Source organism: Engystomops pustulosus, chromosome 4 (assembly GCF_040894005.1).
Source record: "Engystomops pustulosus chromosome 4, aEngPut4.maternal, whole genome shotgun sequence".
Classification (NCBI taxonomy): domain Eukaryota; kingdom Metazoa; phylum Chordata; class Amphibia; order Anura; family Leptodactylidae; genus Engystomops; species Engystomops pustulosus.
In genome coordinates, this window is record NC_092414.1 from 220585693 (window position 1) to 220613576 (window position 27884).

Consider the following 27884-nt stretch of genomic DNA (forward strand, 5'->3'; position numbering starts at 1 on the left):
AGGCATCCATGCATGCTGCCCCTGCTGTTTCCTGTCCATTTCCGTGGTGTTTCCATCCTTTTCTGAGGTTCCCAGGTGTTTGGCCAAGCTTCCCTGTGCAGAGCCTTGGTCCCCTTGAAAAATGCTCGAGTCTCCCATTGACTTCAATGGGGTTCGTTATTCGAGACGAGCACTCGAGCATCGGGAAAAGTTCGTCTCGAATAACGAGTACCCGAGCATTTTAGTGTTCGCTCATCTCTAATATATATATTAAAATATATAGTCATCTTGTCTATATATTTGGTATTTTACAAAATAATGAAAAAAAAAATAACAACAATTACACTATTATGATTCAATATTTATTCACCCTTGTTAAAATCTGCTGAATCTTACGATAAGCTTCTGTACAGTCCTTGTTCCTCAGGGTGTATATGATAGGGTTAAGCAGTGGGGTCACCACCGTGTACATAAGAGACAGGACCTTACTCAGGGTCAGGGATTTTCCTCTTGTTGGAAACATATAAACAATAATTAATGTCCCAAAAAATATGGAGACCACAGTGAGGTGGGAGCTACAGGTGTAGAAGGCTTTATGTCTCCCGGTACTGGATGGGATCTTCAGGATGGTGATGACAATGTACACGTAGGACGTCACTATTACTATAAAAGGAATTATTACAAATAAAAATCCTAATATAAGTCCCTGGGTATGAATTATGGATGTGTCGGAGCAGGAGAGCTGCAGGATTGGTTCAAAGTCACAGTAGATGTGATCAATGACTTGTGGCCCACAGAAATACAGATTACATATTGAAATTATATAGATTAATATCACTAGAAATCCAATTAACCAAATTATACATACTAATCTCACACAAAGGGCATGACTCATGATAGAGTGATAACAGAGGGGGTTACAGATGGCCACATACCGGTCATAGGACATCACCGACAGGAGAAGACATTCCGAGCACTCTGATGTGACAAAGCAGGAGAACTGTATGATGCATCCGATAAGAGAGATTGTACTTCCACCATACAGGACAGTGTGAAGAAGGACGGGGACAATGTCTGTGGTCAGCAGGAGGTCACAGAATGACAGCTGTGTAATGAAGAAGTACATGGGGGACTGAAGGGTTTTACTCACTAGATACAAGACCATGATGAGAAGGTTTCCTGATATTGTCCCACAGAAGATAAAAACCAGGAGAGAGAAGAAGAGAAATGTGAAGTTCTGAAGATCCGGAAATCCCAGAAGGAAGATGGAGGTGATATTATTTGTCATGGCCATCTGGTAACGAATTTTACGAATATTAGACTTTTATCGTGCCTGGCCAAGATTACAAATATCATATCTTTTAAAAAATACCCTAATCTCTGTCCATATTCTAAATTATGACTTGTAGCTCTTCAGAGATATTTTGGGGGAGTGTGTGTGTGTGTGTGTGTGGGGGGGGGTGGAGAGGGGGGTTAATAGCTGTAGCTACCACAAAAAGAAGTACAGCTGGTTCGGAACCTCATGAATGTATATAAAGCCTCAGGCCCGGGTAATCATCCATGAGTATTAATGAATCTGAAGGCAGTTATGCAGACACCATAGTGGGGCAGATTTACTTACCCGGCCCATTAGCGATCCAGCGACGCGTTCTCTGCGCTGGATTCGGAACCGGACGTCCACTCCTCATTGTAGACTTGAGGAAGCTGATTGACCTGACTACCAATTCTGGTGGAAGTTGACATCTGGCAGTCTACAATCGCATTGCGCTGGATAACATAGTTAATGTTGAATTCCACCTCGTGGGCACGTCGCACAACAGTCGGTGAGCGGGCAGCTGGAGGCGGTGCTGCGATGCCCTGAGAGTGGCAGCATCTGTGCTGGACTTCCTGAAATGCGCACAGATGCGGCGCACCTATGTGAGCAAATCAGACAGATTGGGGTATGTCTTGAGGAACCGCTGAACTATGAGATTTAACACATGGGCCAGGCATGGCACATGTGTTAGTCTGCCGAGTTGTAGAGCCTCCACCAGGTTACGGCAGTTGTCACACACAACCATGCCTGGCTTCAGGTTCAGCGGTGCCAGCCACAGATCAGTCTGCACCGCGATGCCCTGTAATAGCTCTTGGGCAGTGTGCCTTTTATCGCCTAGGCTCAACAGCTTGAGCACCGCCTGCTGTCGCTTAGCGACGGCACTGCTGCTGTGCCTAGAGCTACCGACTGATGGCGCCATGCCCACGGATGGAAATTCGGAGGAGGAGGTGGAGGAGGGGTGGGAGGAGGAGGAGGCATATTAGGGCTGAGAGACCTGGACCGAGGTAGGCCCCTCAATCCTCGGCGTCGGCAGTATATGACCAGCCCTAGGGTCAGACTCGGTCCCAGCCTCCACCAAGTTAACCCAATGTGCCGTCAGCGAAATATAGTGGCCCTGCCCGGCAGCACTCGTCCACGTGTTCGTGGTCAGGTGGACCTTGTCAGAAACGGCGTTGGTCAGTATAAGCCGAGTTTTTCAGCACAAAAAATGTGCTGAAAAACATCCCCTCGGCTTATACGCGAGTCATACAGTCATAAAAAATATTTAAAAAATAATAAACTTATATACTCACCCTCCGGTGGCCCCGACGTGCAGCGCTGCTCCCCCGATGTCCGCACGGGTCCTCTTCTGGCTTGGGCGGCCGTCTTCTGTCTTCTCTAACTTCGTGCCGGGTGCCGCCATGTTTCAATCCCAGGCAGCGCCTAGTATGACGTCAGCAGCGGCGCATCATACTAGGCGCCGTCCGGGAGAGAGCAATGGCGGCGCCCAGTAGAAGAAAGAAGACGGTGCAGAAGGCAGAGAGGTGCCGCGCGGACATCGTGGGAGCAGCGCTGCACGTCGGTGCCACCGGAGGGTGAGTATATAAGTTTTTTTTTTTTTTTTTAATGCTGGGCTCGCTGTATACTACTGGGGGCAGTGCTGTATACTAATGGGGGCAGTGCTGTATACTACTGGGGGCAATGCTGTATACTACTGGGGGCAGTGCTGTATACTACTGGGGGCAGTGCTGTAAACTACTGGGGACAGTGCTGTATACTACTGGGGGCAGTGCTGTATACTACTAGGGGCAATGCTGTATACTACTGGGGGCAGGCTGTATACTACTGGGGGCAGTGCTGTAAACTACTGGGGGCAGGGCTGTATACTACTGGGGGCAATGCTATATACTACTGGGGGCAGGCTGTATACTACTGGGGGCAGGCTGGCTACAAACTGGGTAGGTCTGTGACCAATGCATTTCCCATCCTCGGCTTATACTCGAGTCAATAGGTTTTCCCAGTTTTTGATGGTAAAAATAGGGGTCTCGGCTTATACTAGGGTCGGCTTATACTCGAGTATATACGGTATATACTTGTCTATAAAACATATAGAGTAAAAAGTCCAACTCACCTCTCTCCGGTCATGGTGCAGGAAAGTCAAAACTCTGAGAACCTCCAGACAACAAATCCTTTTTAGCAAATGCTTCAGCATTCAAAGTTCCGGTGAAAAAAGGGTTTACTTTATTCCATTAAAATCCATATCAACGTGCATAGACAGAGGTGACAGTCACAAAACAGGTACAGGTATTCTACCTACACGTTTCGCATACAGAAGCTTAGTCATGGTCTGAACAAACGCTAGACTCGTTCCCCATTTGAATCCTCGCGGCCCAATCAGGGTGACGTCACTCTCACACCTGAGAAGATCACGTGACTCTCGTGGAGCGCGAGTCCGTTTTAAACAATATTTTAAAAACATATATATATTAAAATATATAGTCATCTTGTCTATATATTTGGTATTTTACAAAATAATGAAAAAAAAATAACAACAATTACACTATTATGATTCAACATTTATTCACCCTTGTTAAAATCTGCTGAATCTTACGATAAGCTTCTGTACAGTCCTTGTTCCTCAGGGTGTATATGATAGGGTTAAGCAGTGGGGTCACCACCGTGTACATAAGAGACAGGACCTTACTCAGGGTCAGGGATTTTCCTCTTGTTGGAAACATATAAACAATAATTAATGTCCCAAAAAATATGGAGACCACAGTGAGGTGGGAGCTACAGGTGGAGAAGGCTTTATGTCTCCCGGTACTGGATGGGATCTTCAGGATGGTGATGACAATGTACACGTAGGACGTCACTATTACTATAAAAGGAATTATTACAAATAAAAATCCTAATATAAGTCCCTGGGTATGAATTATGGATGTGTCGGAGCAGGAGAGCTGCAGGATTGGTTCAAAGTCACAGTAGATGTGATCAATGACTTGTGGCCCACAGAAATACAGATTACATATTGAAATTATATAGATTAATATCACTAGAAATCCAATTAACCAAATTATACATACTAATCTCACACAAAGGGCATGACTCATGATAGAGTGATAACAGAGGGGGTTACAGATGGCCACATACCGGTCATAGGACATCACCGACAGGAGAAGACATTCCGAGCACTCTGATGTGACAAAGCAGGAGAACTGTATGATGCATCCGATAAGAGAGATTGTACTTCCACCATACAGGACAGTGTGAAGAAGGACGGGGACAATGTCTGTGGTCAGCAGGAGGTCACAGAATGACAGCTGTGTAATGAAGAAGTACATGGGGGACTGAAGGGTTTTACTCACTAGATACAAGACCATGATGAGAAGGTTTCCTGATATTGTCCCACAGAAGATAAAAACCAGGAGAGAGAAGAAGAGAAATGTGAAGTTCTGAAGATCCGGAAATCCCAGAAGGAAGATGGAGGTGATATTATTTGTCATGGCCATCTGGTAACGAATTTTACGAATATTAGACTTTTATCGTGCCTGGCCAAGATTACAAATATCATATCTTTTAAAAAATACCCTAATCTCTGTCCATATTCTAAATTATGACTTGTAGCTCTTCAGAGATATTTTGGGGGAGTGTGTGTGTGTGTGTGTGGGGGGGGTGGGGGTGGAGAGGGGGGTGAATAGCTGTAGCTACCACAAAAAGAAGTACAGCTGGTTCGGAACCTCATGAATGTATATAAAGCCTCAGGCCCGGGTAATCATCCATGAGTATTAATGAATCTGAAGGCAGTTATGCAGACACCATAGTGGGGCAGATTTACTTACCCGGCCCATTAGCGATCCAGCGACGCGTTCTCTGCGCTGGATTCGGAACCGGACGGGATTTATGAAGGTAGTTCCTCCGCCATCCACCAGGTGGCGCTGCTGCGCTGAAAAGCATCTGAACGCACCGGAATGCACCGAGCTGGACCAAGTGAAGGTAAGTGCATCCCAAGCGACACATTTTCCATTTTTAAACGCGGCGGTTTTTCCGAATACGTCGGGTTTTCGTTCGGCCACGCCCCCCGATTTCCGTTGCGCGCGTGCCGGCGCCGATGCGCCACAATCCGATCGCGTGCGCCAAAATCCCGGGGCAATACAGGGGAAATCGGCGCAAATCGGAAATATTCGGGTAACACGTCGGGAAAACGCGAATCGGGCCCTTAGTAAATCTTATCTTCGTAGATTCTCTGGAATCAGGCTCAATAGCTCAAAGATCGACAACAGTTAATCTTGTCATAATATGTAATAATGGTAAAAAGATGGAGCCCAACAACTACTTACGTTTAGCATCTGTGATAATTAAGATACTTGATGAACGGCAAAGTTCTAGAACAGTATAAATAAACATAACAATTGGTAACAAGGGAAGAGCGGACCCAGTTGGGTTCAGGTTTTGGCAATTTAATGCCAAAACTGTAACAAACGTTCAGTTTGAATACCCAAACCCGAACCCAAACACACTGCTAACACCCCCATTCCCTGCTGGCACTGATCATGGGTGTAAACTCTTTAGATGCCGCCTATAAAGCGGTAACGTGTTGCCGTTCTCGATTGCTGCCAGCAGCTCATCAACCGGCTGAAACGCTGAACCCAAACTTCTGGATCTGCTCATCCTTACTAGTAACCATCATCATGTATCATGTGTAGATCATGTATGTCTAATATGATTGGTTTTGCATAAGGAGATTAGTATGAAGATAGATATGGCTCATGGGGCTAATATAGCAAACCTAGATTCAGCGAGTAATGTACCACACAGCCGTCATGTTTAGGAGCTGTAAAGCAAGGAATGGAAGATAATGGGGCACATTTACTTACCCGGTCCAGTCGCGATCCAGCGGCGCGTTCTCTGCTCTGCATTCGGGTCCGGCCGGGATTTATGAATGTAGTTCTTCCGCCGTCCACCAGGTGGCGCTGCTGCGCTGAAAGTCATCTCATCGCGCCGGAATTCAGCACCTCGGACCAAGTGAAGGTAAGCACTCCCCAAGCGACACTTTTTCGGTTTTTAAATGCGGCGGTTTTTCCGAATACGTCGGGTTTTCGTTCGGCCACGCCCCCCGATTTCCGTCGCGCGCATGCCGGCGCCGATGCGCCACAATCCGATCGCGTGCGCCACAATCCCGGGGCAATTCAGGTACAATCGGCGCAAATCGGAAATATTCGCGTAACACGTCGGGAAAACGCGAATCGGGCCTTTAGTAAATGACCCCCAATATATGCACATTGGTCAAAAAAATATGGTTGTGGAAAAGAATACAAAGTATTTTTGTAAATAGTAAAGACAAATATCAGCAACGTGGTTCCACAAGGGTCAGATTTGCGCCCTATTCTCTTTTGTCTCTTTATAAATGACTTTATCGATGGGATATAAAGAGTTCGGCTTCTGTGAATTCATGTAAAATACTTAAAAATGAGCTTGACTGTAAAATTATAAAATGCAGCACATAAAATATAACAGAATAGGGGAAAACAGAGCAAGAAAAAGATTGGGGTATCCTGTCTGCTTAAAGGGGTCGTCCACTTTCAGCAAATAATTGATGTGGTTTGTGTAATAAAAAGTTATACAATTTTCAAATATACTTTCTGTATCAATTTCTCATAAGTCTCTGCTAGCTGTCAGCTTATGGGAAGCTCCACAATTTTTTTTCCATTGGATAGACATCTGTCCATGGTCACGTGATGTCATACGGGAGCATGAGCCGTTAGTACCACAGACAGTAATCCGAGCTGTGTGATGCTCACCGCTCATGCACCTGTGTGACATCACATGACTATGGTCAGATGTCTGTCCACTGGAAGTAAACTGTGAAGTCTCCCATAGACTGACAGCAAGCAGAGATCTAGAAAACAATAAGGAAGTGATACAGAAAGTATATTGAATAATCGTGTAACATTTCATTACACAAACAATATCAATTATTTGCAGAAAGTGGATGACCCCTTTAACGACCTGTGTAGGAGTTGTAGAATATGTTTTAGGATATGTTGATTACGGAGTGGAGTTCTCTTTCAGTTTATACTCACCTGTAGTATTGCCAGCACAGCAGGTCTATAAAGCTCCTATAGGATGTTACTTGTATCCAAGTGTTTTTTTCTGTATCAAAAAACCCAATAAAAAGAGTTGAAAAAAATAAAATGCCCCTGGTGGCTTTGCTGGTGGCATAACACTGTAGCACTCAATGTCAGGCTGCAGCTTGAAAAGAAAATTCTAAAAAATAAACAGGGGACCCCAATGTAATGTTACTCCTTTATCAATCCCTGGTAAGGCGGCAGCTACAATATGGGATCCGGTAAAGCAACTAGTAGAGCGGGAGAGAGTTCAACAACGATTTCAGGTTCAGGTTTGGAGGGTTTGACCTTAACACCCGTGATTAGTGCTGGCACCGATTGCAGGTGTTAACCCTTTAAATGCCATCCAGAGAAACTCACATAAATACAAGTTACATCATATAGGAGCTATATAGTCCTGCTGTGCTGGCTATACTACCCATAAGTATGGATCATGCTAAATCATGCTGTGATTTCACCGTACCCCTGCAGGGGCATTTTAATACTGTTGCATCAGTCTAGTGCTTGCATTTAAATTCATTTAAATGCCTCCTTGCTGGCATTTTTAGGGTTAACATGGGGGAGCCTAAACGCTTAACCCAAATGCAGGACGTCCGGCTGAAGTTTAGCAATGTTTGACATGGACCCACAGTTCCGTGTGATTATTTGTCCAGCAGTGAATGTTAGTGGTCACATCAGGTCTGTAGGGTTTCTAAGGGACCCTCTATCATACGGACCCTGTGTATCCATGGAGGAATCTGGAATTGGATAAGACTCCACACCTCTGCACACAGGTCACATAAAAATAAAGCAGCATTTCAGCCGAGGTGTGAGAGATAAGGCAATTTTGTCACATGTTATGGAAACCCTAGCAAGTCACATCACAAGTAATGGGTAGACAAACAAACCTATAGGATATAGAAGAGCAGATCATCCCATGTATATCAGGACGTGTCCAGCCAAGACTAATGGAGGATGCATCTGTCTGATGATCGTATGTAGTGACCTCACCTGCTCTGTGATGTGTGTGATCTCCGTACTGTATGTGATGCCAATGGGATCAGAGCAATAAACTCCACATAATACCTGTCCACACAGCGTCATAGGTAGGTAATGGGATAACCCTATGTAATACAGACCTTTATGTGAGGAGAGATCTGTATATGGAGATCACAGAGGGGACTTCACCAGCCTCCCGTGTGTACAAACCCAATATATGAGGAAATTCACCTGAGATATATAATCCTTAGAGACATCAAAATATGAAATACAATCTACTATAAAACAATATAGAAAACATCAAGACATTTATTTAGTTTTGAAAGAATTTGCTCCAGTGCAAAATTACACTTCCTGTTTGCATCAGTGTTACCTCACACTTTCAGGTACCAGGGGCAGTGCACCCACTGGACCACCGCTGGCAATGACTTAAGCCGTCACCTGGGACCAGAATCTAAGTGGCACCAGGTTTTCACCAGAGCCCACTGCAAAGCGGGTTGGACTTGCTGTGGCGTGGTACCACCAGGTTGTTCCACAGGTGAGACTCATCTGCGGTGGCAGCCAAGGCGTAGTACAAAGACGTTGAGCAGAATTGTAGTCGGGAACAGGCAGGAGGTCAGGACTGGCAGCACAGGATCAGAGTCTGTTGTGAAGCAGAAGGTCAGGCAGCAGAAGGGGCATACTCAGGAACTGAACCGGGGTCATAATGGGAATTCAGAACACGAACACAGGGCATCAGGAACAAAGGTTTCTTTAAGGCACAAGGTACAAAGATCTGGAAGGGTGAGGCTGCATTAGAAGAAATTCAGGGAATGGACAGCGCCAATTAACAGTGCCCTAGGAGTCGGGGACATGTGCGAAGGGCTGCTGTACGAGAAACAGGAGCGAGGACAGGTGAGTTGGAGCTGCGGGGTGCTGGGGCACAGAGAGGGGCAAGGGTGAGCCCGTGACCCAAGACGTGTCACGGCAGCACACGTGACAGAACCCCCTTCCCCTTCGGCCTCCCCTTTTTCTTGGGTTGGAGGAATCTCTGCCGGAGGCCACGGTCCAGGATATTGTCCTCAGACTCCCAAGATCTCTCCTCAGGCCTGAACCCCTTCCAGTCAACCAAGAAGAACTGCTTACCTCTCACCGTATTCATGTCTAGGATCTCTTTCACCTCGAAGATGTCGATGGAGTCAGCCTCAGGAGAAGGAGGAGGAACTTGCCAGAAGAAGATGTTCAGAATAACTTGCTTGAGAAGAGATACGTGAAAGAGTTCGGCATATGCATGGTGAGAGGAAGCGCAGCTTGAAAGTCACAGGATTGATGCGCTTCAGCACCTCAAAAGGACCCAGGAAACGTGGACCAAGTTTGCAGTCAGGGATCTTTAGCTGGATATACCTGGAGGATAACCAGACTTTGTCACCTGGAGAGAAAATGGGAGGAGGTCTGCGTCTCTTATCGGCCTGGACCTTGGTTCGAACAGAAGACTGTAGCAAGAAAAGGCGAGTCTGCTCCCAAATGGACTTCAGATCCTGTACCGAGGAACTAGAGATGAGCGAGCACTAAAATGCTCGGGTACTCGTTATTCGAGACGAACTTTTCCCGATGCTCGAGTGCTCGTCTCGAATAACGAGCCCCATTGAAGTCAATGGGAGACTCGAGCATTTTTCAAGGGGACCAAGGCTCTGCACAGGGAAGCTTGGCCAAACACCTGGGAACCTCAGAAAAGGATGGAAACACCACGGAAATGGACAGGAAACAGCAGGGGCAGCATGCATGGATGCCTCTGAGGCTGCATAATCGCACCATTATGCCAAAATTATGGGCAACAGCATGGCCATGACAGAGTGACAGAATGAAGCTAGATAGCATCTAAAACATCCAATAATTGACCCTGACACTATAGGGGACGGCATGCAGAGGCAGCGGCAGCAGGCTAGAGAGTGGCATGGCGACATACCCTAAATGGACTCAGGCTTCAAACCAATGGGTGGCAGAGAGGAACCAAAGGAGGTGAGCAAGAAGCGCTCAAATAATATCGGTACATATTATTAAATGATAAAAGTTTGCCAGTAAAGTTTGTGGATTACACAGCAGGGTGGCGACAAAGTTAACAAGTTTGATGTGGAATGCCCTGTAATAGCTCTTGGGCGGTGTGCCTTTTATCGCCTAGGCTCAGCAGTTTGAGCACCGCCTGCTGTCGCTTAGCGACGGCACTGCTGCTGTGCCTAGAGCTACTGACTGATGGCGCCATGGCCACGGATGGTAATTCGGAGGAGGAGGAGGTGGAGGAGGGGTGGGAGGAGGAGGAGGTATAGTAGGCCTTTGAGACCTGGACCGAGGTAGGCCCCGCAATCCACGGCGTCGGCAGTATATGACCAGCCCCAGGGTCAGACTCGGTCCCAGCCTGCACCAAGTTAAGTGTAGTAGCGTTCTTATAAGTTTGGGATATGGCGGGTGAGGGGAATGTATACAGATGCGCAAGAAGCGCTGAAATAATATCGGTTAATCATAAAAGTTTGCCAGTATATTTTGTGGATAACACAGCAGGGTGGCGACAAAGTTAACAAGTTTGATGTGGAAGCCATGAAAACAACCCAAAATTCTGCCTGACACAGCTCGTTTGATAAGGGGACCATGTATGGAGGCAGTGAACTCCATACATGGAGTTCATGTATGGCGCTCCGCTGCCAGGCGAGCTTTCGCCAATCCAAGCCCCTGTCTCTAGGCTACTCCCCAAACAGCACTTCTAAGAACCTTTTGTATAAGATCAAGTGTAGTAGCGTTCTTATAAGTTTGGGATATGGCGGGTGAGGGGAATGTAAACAGATGCGCAAGAAGCGCTGAAATAATATCGGTAAATGATAAAAGTTTGCCAGTATATTTTGTGGATTACACAGCAGGGTGGCGACAAAGTTTACAAGTTTGATGTGGAATGCCCTGTAATAGCTCTTGGGCGGTGTGCCTTTTATCGCCTAGGCTCAGCAGTTTGAGCACCGCCTGCTGTCGCTTAGCGACGGCACTGCTGCTGTGCCTAGAGCTAGCGACTGATGGCGCCATGCCCACGGATGGTAGTTCGGAGGAGGAGGTGGAGGAGGGGTGGGAGGAGGAGGAGGCATAGTAGGCCTTTGAGACCTGGACCGAGGTAGGCCCCGCAATCTTCGGCGTCGGCAGTATATGACCAGCCCCAGGGTCAGACTCGGTCCCAGCCTACACCAAGTTAACCCAATGTGCCGTCAGCGATATATAGTGGCCCTGCCCGGCAGCACTCGTCCACGTGTCCGTGGTCAGGTGGACCTTGTCAGAAACGGCGTTGGTCAGGGCACGGATGATGTTGTCTGACACGTGCTGGTGCAGGGCTGGGACGGCACATCGGGAAAAGTAGTGGCGGCTGGGGACCGAATACCGAGGCGCGGCCGCCGCCATGAGGTTGCGAAAGGCCTCGGTCTCTACTAGCCTATAGGGCAGCATCTCCAGGCTAAGCAATCTGGAGATGTGGACATTAAGGGCTTGGGCGTGCGGGTGGGTCGCACTATATTTTCTTTTCCGCTCCAGCGTCTGGGGTATGGAGAGCTGAACGCTGGTGGATGCTGTGGAGGATCGTGGAGGCGACGATGGGGTTTTTGTGGCAGGGTCCTGGGCAGGGGGCTGACTATCAGCTGACACAGGGGAAGGAGCAGTGGTGTGCACGGCCGGAGGTGAACGGGCTTGGTGCCACTGATTCGGGTGTTTAGCATTCATATGCCTGCGCATACTGGTGGTAGTTAAGCTAGTAGTGGTGGAACCCCTGCTGATCCTGGTTTGGCAAAGGTTACACTACACAGTCCGTCAGTCATCCGGTGTTTCCTTAAAGAACCTCCAGACTTCTGAAAATCTAGCCCTCGCCGCGGGAGCCCTCGCCACGGGAGCTTCACTACGTGACACATTTGGCGCTGATGCACCTGCTCTGGCCCTGCCTCTCCGTCTGGCCCCACCACTGCCTCTTCCAACCTGTTCTGCTATAGGACTCTCCTCCGTCTCAGAAGCACTGTGTTCACCCGGCCTCTCAACCCAGCTTGGGTCTGTCACCTCATCATCCTCCGATACCTCAGTCTGCTCCCCCCTCGGACTTCCTGCCCTGACAACAACTTCACCACTGTCTGACAACCGTGTCTCCTCATCGTCCGACACCTCTTTACACACTTCTTCCACTACGTCAAGAAGGTCATCATCACCCACAGACTGCGACTGGTGGAAAACCTGGGCATCGGAAAATTGCTCAGCAGCAACCGGACAAGTGGTTTGTGACTGTGGGAAGGGTCCAGAAAACAGTTCCTCAGAGTATGGCGGTTCAAATGCCAAATTTTCCTGGGAGGGGGCAGACTGGGGGGGAGGAGGCTGAGGTGCAGGAGCTGGAGGAGTGTCGATTTCGGTGACATGGGTGGACTGCGTGGAAGACTGACTGGTGGACAAATTGCTCGACAATCCACGACATCACCTGTTCGCACTGTTCTGGCCTCAACAGTGCTCTACCACGAGTCCCAGTAACTTCAGACATGATGAACCTAGGGAGTGTAGCTCTGCGGCGTTCCCCTGCTCCCTCATCAGCAGGTGGTGTCTCACCCCACCCAGGACTACGGCCTCTGACCCCTGCAGTAGATGGACGCCCACGTCCCCGCCCTCGTCCTCATCCTCTACCCCTAGCCCTCGGGTTAAACATTTTGAAAATGAAAGTTATATAACTTTAATTTTTTTTTTTAACTTTTTTTTGTGGTTTTTTGTGTTTTTTAGTTTTTTTTTGTGTTTTTTAGTTTTTAAAACCAAACAATGCTATCCTATTGCTATGGCTATTTTCTAGCCAAGTATGAAAGCACACTGATGAGATGACGCTGAGTTATGAAAAAATAAAAGGAAAATAAAAAGGAAATGGCAGACTGTGCCTAATTGAAATCCAACCCCTAATAAATTTTCCCACTTTGGTGTTTGAGGTGGATATGTGCGTCACTAAGAGCTAAACACAACGGTAGCAAGTCCCCCTGCAAATTCCTCACAATATGGTACTAGCTGCACTACTAGTGCCAGCAAGCCCAGCCACAAGCAAACAAAAAAAAAAAAGTATAACGTTATTGTAGCCCTAAGAAGGGCTGTTGGGTTCTTGTTGAATCACTCCTGCCTAACAGTAATCTACTAGCACCCTAACGCTGTCCCTGACCAGCAGCAGCTCTCTCCCTAGCGGCATCCAGACACAGAATGATCCGAGCAGCGCGGGCAGCGGCTAGTCTATCCCAGGGTCACCTGATCTGGCCAGCCAACCACTGCAATCGACGTGTAAGGGTACCACGTCATGCTGGGTGGAGTGCAGAGTCTCTTGGCTTGTGATTGGCTCTGTTTCTGGCCGCCAAAAAGCAAAACGGCGGGAGCTGCCATTTTCTCGAGCGGGCGAAGTATTCGTCCGAGCAACGAGCAGTTTCGAGTACGCTAATGCTCGAACGAGCATCAAGCTCGGACGAGTATGTTCGCTCATCTCTACGAGGAACGTCCGAGGACACAGGTAGAGGAAGAGGATGGGTGTAGTCCATAAACTGTTAAAAATGGAGCAGAGTCGGCAGATGCCGAGTCCAGGGAATTATATGAAAACTCTGCCCATGGCAACAGAGTCGACCAGTCGTCCTGACAGGCAGAAACAAAATGGTGAAGATAGCAGCCCAAAGTCTGGTTAATCCATTTGACCATTAGACTGTGGGTGATAGGCAGAAGAAAAGTGCAATTTCACTTGAAGCTGGTTGCACAGGGATCACCAGAATTTAGAAACAAACTGTACCCCCCAGTCAGAAACGATGTGCTGGGGAAGTCCATGGAGCCGGAAGATGCTCTACGGCGCAGAGGTATAAGGGATGTATGAAGAAGGCTCACGGGCTGAGTCCTCTTCATACAAAGGTGGGGATTTTTGCATATTGCACAAAACACCCACCGCTAATAACCGCGGTCAGTGCTTGCACCGATCGCGGCAATTAACACCTTCGTTAAAAAACGCCATCTTTATGACGATCGCCGCACCCCCGAACGTCACCGGGGGGCGGCGATCGGTTGCCATGGTAGCCTCGGGTCTTCTTTTGACTCGAGGCTACATGGCTTCTGCAGTTTCGTTACAATGAGCCAGTGGCTCATTGTAATGAAAGTGCTGCAAAAATGCCATATATTGCAATACAGAAGTATTGCAGTATATGGTAGGAGCGATCTGACCATCTAGGGTTAATGTACCCTAGATGGTCTAAAAAATAGTGGGAAAAAAAAAAAAAAGTTTAAAAAATAAAAAAAATTTATAAAATATTAAAAGTTCAAATCACCCCCCTTTCCCTAGAATGGATATAAAACATAATAAACAGTAGAAATCACAAACATATTAGGTATCGGGGCATCCCAAAATGCCCGATCTATCAAAATATTAAAACGGTGGGGGCGTGGCCTGGATGTGCACTGAGACGGACGTGTGAGGGAGAGCTCCGTCTCTAGGCCTGTTAGCGACTTCAAAACAGCGATAAAAAGCAACCCAGAAACCTTGGGAAAATCAGCAAGAAGCCGCCTGAAGAATGATGACTAGGAAAAGAACGGCTAAATCAGGTCCTAAAAGACTTACCGACTTCTTTTCGTCTAGACCGCATGGCGCCGGAAAGATCCAAGATGGCGCCGGATCCTCGGCATCGTCTTCTCCTGCATACTCCGGAGGGAGATCTCCGACAGCATCCACTGTGATATCCCCCGAGCAGACACCAACGAGAGAGGAGACGCCGTTAGACCCCCGAAAGGCGCAGGTAGAAAGAGGAGATCTGCCTGACGGATGAGAAAGAGTAGAGTCGGCGTCTAAAATGGCGCCTAAACTCCCGAGACCTCCGCATACACCGGGCCAGAGTCCGGATAAGCAAAGACCGAGGCTAACGAAGTCACCAAAAGGTATGGACTCACAGTTCTCTGAATGGGGAGCAGAAGGGGAAGATCCCATAAACGATCTACCATCCTCTGACCAGCCAGCATCAGAGGCATTTATTAAATCAATGATCCTGGCACTCAAAGGGTCTCTCCAGAAAGACTTTTCTCAAATGTCTGCCACACTGAATGCCTCCATGGATGATTTAGGCTACAGAGTAGATCATCTAGAAACTAAAATGGCTGAAGTGACCAGCTCTCATAATGAGTTAATTGATGCTCACTACAATTTGGAAGATGAAGTGGAAAAAATGAAACTTAAAATGGCTGACATGGAAGACAGGGGAAGGAGGAATAATGTTAAATTTAGAGGGATCCCCGAGACAGTCTCTCCAGCAGATTTAAACGCATATCTTTCTCAACTAATCTCTACAGTCTTGCCAAATGTACCAAAACAAGAATGCCTGATAGATAGAGCACATAGACTGCCTAAACCTAAGTCCATACAGGAAAATCTCCCAAGAGACACAATAGCAAGGCTGCATTATTTCCATGTTAAGGAACAACTTATGTATGCTTCTCGCAAAATGTCATCTCTTCCAGAACCATTCTCTGATATCCGCTTGTTCATAGATCTTTCTCAAGCCACTCTACAGGCGCGGAAGAAATTTGGTCCAACAACAGCATTATTGAGGGAGAATAACATCCAATATAAGTGGGGATTCCCAACGAAGCTGGTGGTGAGGAAAGACGGAATAACCCACATTTTGGCACAACCTGAAGAAGGTCCTCCACTTCTGAATGCGTGGGGAATCAGGATCAAGGACCCTCCACTTCATCAAGAGAAGGCACGACCGCAAGCAGTTTCCAAGGACTGGGAAGTCGCCTGAAAGGAACTATACAATCTGCAAACAGAACTTTTCTTCAGGCCGAAAAGGCCCCAGGTGAACTTTACCCATACGTGTGTAGGGAATGCTAAGACCTACATCTAAGTTGCTAACCAGTAAAGTTTGGTTTTGTTTACTTAATGTTTATGGAACCACCGTGTGGCGATGGCAGCAGGATTTACTTGTCCCCTCTGTCGCCAACAGGTTCAAAAGTTATTGTTACTGTTTTTGTTGGTTGTTGAAACAGGGTACACTACAAATTTATTCCTCAGAGGATGCTACAGTCTTAATGGGAAGATCCCAGCATAGTCAGTGGTTCATCAAACTCATTCTTGGGTATGGCGGTTAAAATAATGAGTCTTAACGCAAAGGGCCTCAACTCCCCATTTAAAAGATCATCAGTGTGGAAGGATGCACTTAAAAACAAAGTTGACGTTATTTGCCTACAAGAGACCCATTTTGCCAGGGAAAAATGCCCCAAATTTATACACAACAAATTCCCTCATATTTATATGGCCAACTCAGAGACAAAGGTTGCAGGGGTATGTATAGCAGTAAGGGATACGGTCAGGTTTGAAGTACATAAAACTAAAATAGATGAGGGAGGGAGATATATTGTCCTAATCTGCTCTATGAACTCTGTATGTTTTACTCTGGTCAATGTATACAGTCCAAATAGAAGGCAACTCAGCTTCTTAAGGAAAATTTTAAAAGTAACTAGAGAGTCACAAGAAGGTCATGTGATCATTTGTGGAGACTTCAATTTAGTACCAGACCCCAAACTAGACTCCACCAATAGGGGCAGGATATCCCCCCCTTCCATGGGACATTGGCTAACGAAAGAAGGCCTATACGATTGTTTCAGATGTCTCAATCCCACAAATAAGGAATTTTCCTTTTTCTCCCATAGACATAGATCCTTCTCCAGAATAGATCTATTCCTTACAGATAGAGAGACACTATCTTGGGTGCAATCGTCAGAAATAGGTACAACCACATGGTCTGACCATTCACCGATCTTCTTAGAGGTTACTTTATCCCCAAAACTATTACCCACGCGAAAATGGAGAAATAATCCCTTCTTCTTCCACTTGCCTTCATTCAAAAAGAAAATAGAAAAAGACATGAGGGAATTCTTTGATAAGAACAACGTGGAGGGCATTTATCCAGAGGAGCTATGGGTAGCACATAAAATAGGGGGTCAGAGGCTCGCTAATGCAAATAAATGCACAGCACAAGAGAGCCCGTGAGAAAGAAATAGATAAATGGATTCATAAAATTAAGGCTCTGGAACAAGATCTCCAAAGAGAAAACGATCAGGAGAAATATACAGCATTAATGGAGGCTAGACAATCCTTGAGAGCAGCCCTCCTATCCCAATATAATAAACAGCAGACAGGGGCAAAAGCTTCTTACTACTCTACTTATAACAAACCTAGTAGATTAATGGCTTCCAGAACTAAACCCCCCAGGACTAAATCAGACATTCCCTACCTGATCAGAACAAACCAACCCTTAACAAAAGAAACCCACCCCCTGAAGATCTCCAATATGTTTAAGTCCTTTTATGAAGAACTATATAACCTAAAGAATGACCCTAAGACGCACCAACCTACCCTTAGTGCCATCAAAGCCTTCCTCGGAAAGATCAATGCCCCCGTACTGCAAGCGGATCAGCTTGAAAGCCTAAATAGCCCCATCTCTATAGACGAAGTGGAAGAGGTCATCAATAAATCCCCCAAAAATAAAGCCCCTGGCCCTGATGGCTTTGGAAACGAATATTATAAGACATTCCACCATATCTTGGGGCCCTACATGACCCAAGCTTTTAATAGAGCATTGAAACAGGGTATAATGCCGCCGGAAATGCTTGAAGCAACTATTGTCACTTTGCCCAAACCAGGGAAGGACCCTACAACCCCTGCAAACTTCAGACCAATTTCGCTTTTAAATTGCGACACTAAAATCTACGCGAAACTACTGGCCAATAGAATTCTCAAAGTCCTTCCGGGTTTAATTCACAATGACCAGGTGGGATTTACAAAGGGGAGACAGGCCCCAGATGGCACAAGGAGAATCTTGAACCTGGTATCAGCTATGGAATTATCTAGAATGCCTTCTCTGCTCCTTACCCTGGACGCAGAGAAGGCATTCGACAGGATCCACTGGGGATATGCATTTGCTACACTGGAAAAATATGGGTTCAAAGGCCCCATTCTAAACGCAATAAAAGCTTTGTATACCAAGCCATCGGCTAGGGTATTGGCGAATGGATATCTCTCAGATTCTTTCAACATCACAAATGGAACCCGCCAGGGGTGCCCTCTATCCCCCTTGATCTTCGTTATGATTATGGAACCGCTGGCGGAGTCCATTAGATCCAACCCAAACATCGAAGGGATTCGGGTGGGACCTAGACAACATAAAATTGGCCTGTTCGCCGATGATGTAGTTCTGGCGGTATCAGACCCGTTTGCAGTGGGGGAAATTGAAAAGTTTGGGGAAGTCTCTTACTATAAAGTGAACGCTAGCAAGTCCCTCCTTTTGGGAAGCAATATTCCAAATTCCATGAAAAAAATAATAACACAGACATACCCGTTTAGATGGGAAAAGGAGAGTATTCCGTATCTGGGAATCCGAATATGTATCCCCCTTAGCAAAATGATATCAATAAACTTTATCTCCTTGCTAGAGAAGCTACAAAAAGAGCTGACAAACTTGAATAGGAAGGAACACTCATGGTTGGGGAAAATAATCCTCTATAAAATGTTGATCCTGCCAAAAATCCTGTATGCTTTCAGAACAATGGTTATACCTATCCCAAAACACATAATAGATAAATTTCAAAAACAAATGTTGCTTTTCATATGGAAAGGAGGCAAACCTAGAGTGAGCCTTAAAATCTTACAGACTCCTAGAATAGAGGGAGGTATGGGAGTCCCAAACCTCCATTCTTACTATAGAGCAATCACACTGCAACAGTGTAAAGAGTGGGTGGGGGATTCCGAGGCATCCTCTTGGCCATCTATAGAAAAGCAGTTAGCAGGGGATGTCGATCTCCGCACCATATTGATAACCCACACAGCCTGGGAGGATATTCCGTTACCCTCCCATTCCACTCCGACTATTCGTACGTCAGTGGAGACATGGAAACTAGCAAATAAAGCGGTACAGGCTACCTATCCATTAAAAAAAGTGATCCCCATTCCCATAGGGGCTCTGAAAATACTTAATCCAAATCTACCAATCCTTCACTGGATGTATAAGGGCATACAAACAGTAAGTGACTTGTTTGAAGGGGAAAATATTAGACCCTTCCAACAACTAAGAGAAGTATACTCTTTAAATGCATCAGACTTCCTATTGTACTCCCAGGTCAAAAAATGGCTGAAAGACCTTAAGAAACCAGAGCTAGAACTGCCGGATCAATTAGCCAAATTGTTAAATAATCAAAAAAGTAGGGCGTTTAAATCGGTCAGAACTACGTACAATATGCTGGGTGCTTTTGATTCACCTTTCCCAATGGCATCTTTGGTGAAATGGCAGAGGGATTTGGGCAGAGATATTAATAATGTGGAATGGAAACAGGCCAATTACTGGGCGTCCAAAGCATCTCATTCAGCAAGTATAATGGAAGTTCACCAGAAACTATTATCAAGGTGGTACCTAGTCCCCAGTAGGATAGCAAAAATATATACAGGGGCATCAGACTTGTGCTGGAGAGAATGTGGGGAAAGAGGTACTCTACTCCATATATTCTGGGGATGTACGAAGCTAAACCTATATTGGAAAAAAGTATTTAAATTGTGTTCCAAAGTAGCCAATATGAAAATATTCCCTAAACCATCTCTAGCTCTGCTGGGAGTAGGAATCACAAATATACCAAAAAATAGAAGGAAAATAATTGGGCACATTCTATTGACAGCAAAACTGCTTATTGCTAGAGGATGGAAAAATATACTGCCACCTTCTGCCCTTTCACTCACAGATGTTATAGCAGAGCATTGGACTTATGAGAAATTGCTCGCTCTTAGGGAGGGCTCTCTGCTAAGATTTCACGATATGTGGGACCCATGGTCAAGTCTCCACCCCAATCTGACACCTGAGATCCCAGGAATCTCTGCATAGTAAGGATTAATAACCGATCTTAGGCAATGGTTAAACTACTTGGATTTGACATGTGGGACAAAAAGGTATAGGTATCCATGTCTGAGGGGTAAAGTAGTTGAGTAACATAAGGTCCTTCTCCCTCGGGAAGGAGGAGGATCTCTAAGTGTACCCAGTAGGTTTAGGTTTAGGTTTTTGGTTTGGTTGTTATTACATGTAAAAGTTTAGTTATATACAAAAAAAAAAAAACTCCTTAATACTTAATAACAACAGGGTATGAAAATGTCTAAGTATACCAGATTTAAGATCGAACAAAAAGAAAGATGGAAACAAGGAATGCCTTGGATTTGAAGTCAGTAGCTAAGCAAAGATGGCTATATGACCAAGGGAACCAAATACAAAGAATGTGAGATTATAATTGGTAGTCATTAAGGCAACTTTATGATGGTAATGTGTCAAATGTCTGTCTCTGTATTGATACATAACCTTGTTGTATATCGATATGTGAAAAATGTGAAAAATTTTAATAAAAATTTATTTAAAAAAAAAAAAAAAAATTAAAACGGTTACGGCCGGCGGTGACCTCCGAGGCGGGAAATGGCGCCCAAATGTCCGAAATGCAACTTTTACACCTTTTTACATCACATAAAAAATGAAATAAAAAATGATCAAAATGTTGCACAGACCTCAAAATGGTAGCAATGAAAACGATGCCTCATTTCGCAAAAAATGACACCTCACACATCTCCGTGCACCAAAGTATGAAAAAGTTATTAGCGTCAGAAGATGGCAAAAAATGTTTTTTCTTTTTTGTACACATTCTTTTAATTTTTGAAAATGTATTAAAACACAATAAAACCTGTATAAATTTGGTATCACCGCGATTGCACCGAACCAAAGAATAAAGATGACGTGTTATTTTGAGTGCACAGTCAAAGTCGAAAAAACTGAGCCCACAAGAATGTGACGCATGTGCGGTTTTTTTTCAATTTTTCCACATTTGGAATTTTTTTTCAGCTTCGCAGTAGACGGCATGTTAAAATAAATAACATTACGGGATAGTACAATTTGTTATGCACAAAATAAGCTCTCACACAGGTCTGTACACGTAAACGTTAAAAAGTTATGGATTTTTGAAGTTGGAGAGTGCGAAATGAGCCGAAAAACCCTGCGTCCTTAAGGGGTTAAGGAAGAACAGACTGGCAAGGTGTGGAGCAGAGGGCAGACCTGGCAGAAGAACAAAATTAGACATTTTGGAAAACCGATCAGTTACCACCCAGATGACGGTATTACCGAAGGGAGGCGGAAGGTCCGTGATAAAATCCATAGCCACGTGAGTCCACGGGCAGCTGGGTATTGGCAACGGCTGAAGAAGACCAGCAGGTTTGAGATGAGATGGCTTATTTCGGACACAAGAAGTGCAGCAACCCACAAAATCCTGGATGTCCTTGACCAGATCAGGCCACCAATAGAAATGGGAAATAAGGGTGACAGAGCGCCGCACCCCAGGGTGCCCAGACACACATGAGCAATATCCCCAAGCCAGTATCCTCTTCCAAAGAGCAGGTCGGACATAATTCACTGGAGCAGCCATAACCAGTCACTCAGGAGAGATGAAATGCTGAGGAGTCAGTTCTTGCCTAATAATATCTGAGGCAAGAGAGAGGACATTAGCCTCGATGTTCTTCTCAGCCGGACGGAAGTGAATAAGAAAATTAAAACGGGAAAAGAAGAGTGAACATCGAGCTTGTCACGGATTTAGCCACTGAGCAGTCTGGAGATACTGGAGGTTCTTGTGATCTATGTATCTGCAGACTGGAAAATAAGCTCCCTCCACTCTTCTAAGGCAAGTTTTATAGCCAATAGTCCATGGTCCCCTATGGAATAATTCCTCTCTGCAAAGGAGAAAGTCTTAGAGAAGAAGCCACAAGTGAGAGTTGTGGGTGAGCAATGCCCCAAGTCCTACTGAGGAGGTGTCAACCTCCAACTGGAAAGGCTTCTCCATATCGGGCTGTGTTAGAACTGGGGTCGAGGCAAAGGCAGACTTTAAATTAGAGAAGGCTTCTTCAGCTGCAGGGGACCAGTGTCGATGATTGGCACCTTTCTTGGTGAACGCCACAATGGGAGAAACAAGAGAGGAGAAATACAGAATAAACTGCCGGTAGTAATTGGCAAAGCCCAGGAATATCTGTATTGCACGCAGTCCTACTGGGCGAGGCCATTGAAGATCCGTAGACAACTTATCAGGATCCATCTGTAGGCCCCTGTCAGATATAATATAGCTGAGAAAGGGAGACTCTTCTGGTAGAACAGGCACTTCTCAAGTTTGGCATAAAGGCGATTGGCTCTTAAACAAATGAGGCTGTGGTCCATAGAGAACGCCAGGATATCGCCGAGAAAGATCACAACACAGGTATATAGCAATTCTCTGAAGATGTCGTTGACGAATTCCCAAAAGATGGCTGGTGTGTTACAGAGTCCAAACGGCATAACCATTTAATCGAAGTGTCCATTGCGAGTATTGAAGGCGGTCTTCCGCTTGTCACCTTTGCGGATATGGATTAGAGAGAGGAGAGGTTGTATTATAAGGAATTCTGGGCAGTGAGTCCGCGACCCGAGACATCGGTCACGGGAGCACCCGTGACACACACTACCAGTGTAGTCAATTTACTTGTGTTCAGCATTGCTGGTGTTGTTATCACTGACAATAGGTTTTATCTATCCACATCCACTGAACGTTCTCAGATGCATTAAGATGAACTGGGTATAAATCCTGTGCCAGCATCTGAAGTTGGTATAGAGTGAAATACCACATGGTGTGCAGTTTTTCCACTCCTTCAATTATCCTCTTTGTAAATAACTGGGAACACCCAAAGCACCTTTAGTTTTTTATTATTATTTATTATGTGAATCAATATATTAAAAGTTCAAGTAAGTTGCTTAGTTCTAGCTTCCATTACCAAACAATTGACCTCAATAAAGAATGGTTTCCAAACACAAAATATAGAGAACATGGGATTCCTGACATCTCAATGGAGTTCGGTTTCTGACATCTCATTTGACCTGCTGGGTTTCAATGTCATCATCTTGTAAATCTATTAGATTTCCCTCTTTTTGTATTACTGGTACAGTTTTTAAAATGTTTCCAATTTACTGAATTGTAGGGATTGCCCAACAGTGACCTCTAGTATCTATAGCCTGGTGACTGGAGGAAAGGTATGTATTACAATTGTTTTATTTTTTGCATTTTTATTTTTTCATTATTTTGTCATTGGCATATGTTGGATTTTTTTGACTGGCCAGGTTTTTATTTAGTAACCCAAGGTATGTCAGAGAGTGCAGACTCGTGTAATAATATCCTCTTTCCACTTTAGAAAGTGGAGCTGCTTTAAAGACATTGGGGCAGATTTATCAAGCTGTCTGAAAGTCAGAATATTTCTAGTTGCCCATGGCAACCAATCACAGATCAGCTTTCATTTTACCAGTGCTCATGAATATTTTAAAGGGCAGCTGTGATTGGTTGCCATGGGCAACTAGAAATATTCTGACTTTCAGACAGCTTGATAAATCTGCCCCATTGACTGGGATTTATCACTGCTTCTACACCAGATTTCTGTCATAGAAACAGTGGAATAATCGCAAATTCTTAAATTTGTGATTAAAATCATGAATATGCCCCCTCCACACCATGTGGGGGTGGAGGGGGCATAGCGGGGTGCAGGGGTTCTTGTCCCGTGCCAGCATTCTTTTGCAAAACCAGCAATCTTTCGTAGTTTTGTTTGCTTGCCGCACCACACACCAGATACGTCAAGAGGCCTAAGACTCTGCGGCACAATGAATTTGGATGAGTCTTGGTTTAGCCTGTAAAAAGGTAAACATCAATCATCTGACTGTCACCTGGGTAACCATCATCACCAGGGGTGCTGGAGAAAGTTAAATATTTCTATAACCAAACCATCAGGTGAAGTAATGGAGCAGACGTAAGCTTGAATCATCAGTACAAAAAAGTTAATTAGCTCTACCCAATAAAGGAATGTGGGTTGAACCAAAATGTATATGTCCTGTAGAAGAAATGAACATTTATACAACATCTGGAGAAAAAAAAATCAGGGGCATCTACTCTCACATCATTATGCAAAGAAAATCCACTGTATTTACACTGGAAAGGGTTAAACCCGACTGGAGCATCGGTCATTTCATTAATTTAATGTCACTATTGATGGATGTAAATATCTGGATTCCATTTTGACAATGAGATATAACATCTGAATTATAAGAAGGGAAAATCGTCTTAAGGAGGATCCTAGTGGAGCTACATAAGGAGCAGTAGTATCACGGAGCCTTATCTCTGGAAGAGGAAGATGATCTCTTCTGAAATGCGTTGGATGCTTTTGGTTCTAATTATCTGTAGTTTGTAATTATCAATGGTTTGCCAAGCTCTGTGTTCCACTTTTTGTTTCCACTCTTGGCAGGGTACACTGCAGTGAAGGAACAGACTTACACATTTTGGTTATTAAAACACGGAGGACATCTTCTCTGGGAGGATCACAGAGGGCGAAACAAAATGTCCCTGAATACAACAGCAACTATTTAGCTATAATGGAACATGGAGTAGTTCATGTGCCATCTACACAGCCTCAACCTGCAGATAGAAACTGTCTACAACATTTCACTGGTGAGGTCATTCTTAAGCATCTTGGGATACAAACATTTAAATACAAAATTATTAGAAAGTCCAGATTTTACGACCTCTGATCATCACCAATCCGAAATACTCAGATTAAAAAAAAATGTTGTGATACCATTTACTTTGCAGGGTTTCTTATGTTAATATGTTGTACCTATTTTTTTATATTTTAAGGTTCTATACTGTGGATGTATGACCATTGGATTGGACCTTACCGGATTTGGTTTCTTGTCTAATATGAATTACATGTATGGAATATTGTGGTTGGTCTTCCAGATGTGACATTTACAAAGTATTTCCTGAAAAGACTTTTTAATTTCTTCATTCCTCAGACTGTATATAATGGGATTAATCAGAGGAGTAAATACGGTATAGAGCAGGGAGAGGATCTTACTGATGGTTGATGAGTGTCCTTTCGTTGGAATGATATAAACACCAAACATTGTCCAGTAGAATATGGAGACCACAATGAGGTGGGAGCTACAGGTGGAGAAGGCTTTCTGTCTACCATTTTGGGAGAGGATTTTTAAGACTTCTAACACTATATAGGTATAAGACAGAAGAATGATTGCAGATGGGATTATTACAATGATAAAGCTCAGAAATTACACTTCTAAGTCAACAATGAAGGAAGCAGAGCAGGCAAGTTCTAGTAAGGGGCCAAGGTCACAGAATATATGGTCAATGGTATTCGGGCCACAGAAGTCCATCTTTGCTGTTGTTATGGTGTAGATCAATACAATAGAGAATCCAAATAGCCAACAGGTGGTGATCAATGTTCTAGAATGTTCACTTTTCATTACAGTGTGGTATCGGAGAGGATGGCAGATAGCTACATATCGGTCATAAGACATCAAAGCAAGAAGAAAGCATTCAAATGCTTCTGAGGCAGAGAAGACGTAAAATTGGGTGATACAGCCTATAAAAGTAATACTCCCCCCATTATTCAGTAGGATGTGAAGAAGGTTGGGGACAATATCTGTGGATAACAAGATGTCACTGATGGACAGTTGTGAGATGAAGAAGTACATGGGAGTGTGGAGGTTCCTACTGGTGGACACCAGGGTGATGATCAGGAGGTTTCCACATAGTGTCCCACAGTAAATCAGAAGGAAAAGACAGAACAGATAAGTTCTCAAATCCTGGCTGCCCTGAAATCCTAAGAGAAGGATCACTGTGACGGCCGTCTTGTTGTTCTCCTGTATATAGAAAAAGTAAGTAAAAACCAAAATAAAAAATTCCTTGCACGGGACAAAAAAACAAACCTCTATGTATAATACACAATAAATATTGTTAGACACAATTTATAAAATTCAAAATCGTAGACTTTCCGGAATTGTTATGGTTTATATAGTTGTTATTTTTTGTTCTCTTTTTTGGGGGGAGGGGGCAGAAAGTTGGCAGAACATTCTTATGGAATAACACTATTAACTCAGCTCACCCCAACCTTCATGATAGACAGCTCCAAACTTTTCCTCTGTGCTCGGCAGTCATCCCAAAGCTGTAGAGACACGACATACATGGAACAGATGCATCTCAACAAATAATAATCGCGATTTGTTGCAAGTCTACTTTAATATAAACTTGATTAAAATACAGCACAAGATATTCATTGGTGCATGGACAGACCCAGAAGTTTCGACTCAACAAGCCTCAATCCCGGTTTCGTTGGTATGTTCACGCAATAATTAAGTTTATCATAAAAAAAAAAAATTGTGCCAATCATACATTTCTGAAAATGCATCAGTTTGACATACTTTATGGTATTTACCACTTTTTGCAATTTAGCCATTTACAAATTGCAACATTGATAGAATTGTTTTATTTGTATTTTTCTAAATTATAGTTATATAGTTATAGTTTTTGAATTTTTTAATGAAAGATTTTTCATAAAAGGTGAGACGATATCATGTGCTGTATCTCAGATTTCTGTAACTGTTCCACTGGATGAAGTTTGTAGAAGTCCATGTCATGCAGGATGCCACTGCTGTTTTAAAAATATCACGCTGTAATGAATTATGATCTAATAAAGTTGTTTTCTTCTATCCATTATTGTTAAATGCTTAAATATGTTAAACATTATCTAACAAAAGATACAAATAAATCTGTATTTCTTAAAGTACAAATAACACATTTATGTTAAATTAACGTAAAATTAATGTGATTTTTTTTATCTTTATTGCTCTAAAAACAATCACTCACTTCAAAGATTTCTTCATTTGCAACATTCATTTTCAGAATTTGAATTCTTCTCATCGCTCTCAGGTCTCTAATGGGATTGAAGACCATCTTACCCAGCAGTGCTGTCCACCACATGAAGCGGAGGACATTTATGTACAGAATGTAGGGAGGAAGCCAGGAAGCCAAACTCACAGGAGACGTCTGTGCTTTTGTCTAATGAGTCTCAAGTGTTCTGGTTGATGTCAGAAAATAAAAAATAATAATAAAAAATCTGCCGAATTTTCTGACAATCTAAGAGTTAGATCTATGATTTCTAAAAATGCATAAAAATGTACTTATCCATAAAAAAATTAAAAAGTTTTTCATGTAGAAGTGAATGGACATGTTGTAGTGATTAGGGATAACACTAATGACGTACACCAATGGATGGATTTTTATAATGTTCATTTACCATGTAATAAACTGTTTAGCAGGGGGAAAGGAATTACAGAAATTATTTATTAAAAAAGAATTTGTTAGCGGCTACAAGCCAAGGTTGAAAGGCTGTATTTCAGTACATCCAGTGTGGGCATTTGTTAGCAACCCTGGGCATCTCACACTGATTAGAATTTTAGTAAAATATCATATGTGATTCCCCCTTTATAAAGAAACACCATAGTGTCCATATTGTGCTCCTCATCCAGAGTTATCTTATTTTTTTTCTGAAGCTGCTTGTCAGAAATCTTCCTCAACAGCAGTGAAGTGGGTGGACACTAACC

General features: G+C 44.2%; 2 protein-coding genes and 1 pseudogene across 2 annotated transcripts; all 3 read right to left on the reverse strand.

Moving 5' to 3' along the window:
- Positions 1–334: 334 nt before the first annotated feature.
- LOC140128675 (olfactory receptor 11A1-like) lies at positions 335–1267 on the reverse strand. The gene has a single exon (XM_072150375.1). It carries the CDS (start codon positions 1265–1267, stop codon positions 335–337), a length of 933 nt encoding a protein of 310 aa, XP_072006476.1.
- A 2576-nt stretch (positions 1268–3843) lies between these two features.
- Positions 3844–4782, reverse strand: LOC140128676 (olfactory receptor 11A1-like). Its single transcript, XM_072150376.1, has one exon. It carries the CDS (start codon positions 4780–4782, stop codon positions 3844–3846), a length of 939 nt encoding a protein of 312 aa, XP_072006477.1.
- Positions 4783–25187: 20405 nt separating this feature from the next.
- Positions 25188–27234, reverse strand: LOC140128677 (olfactory receptor 5p57-like; annotated as a pseudogene).
- Positions 27235–27884: the final 650 nt, after the last annotated feature.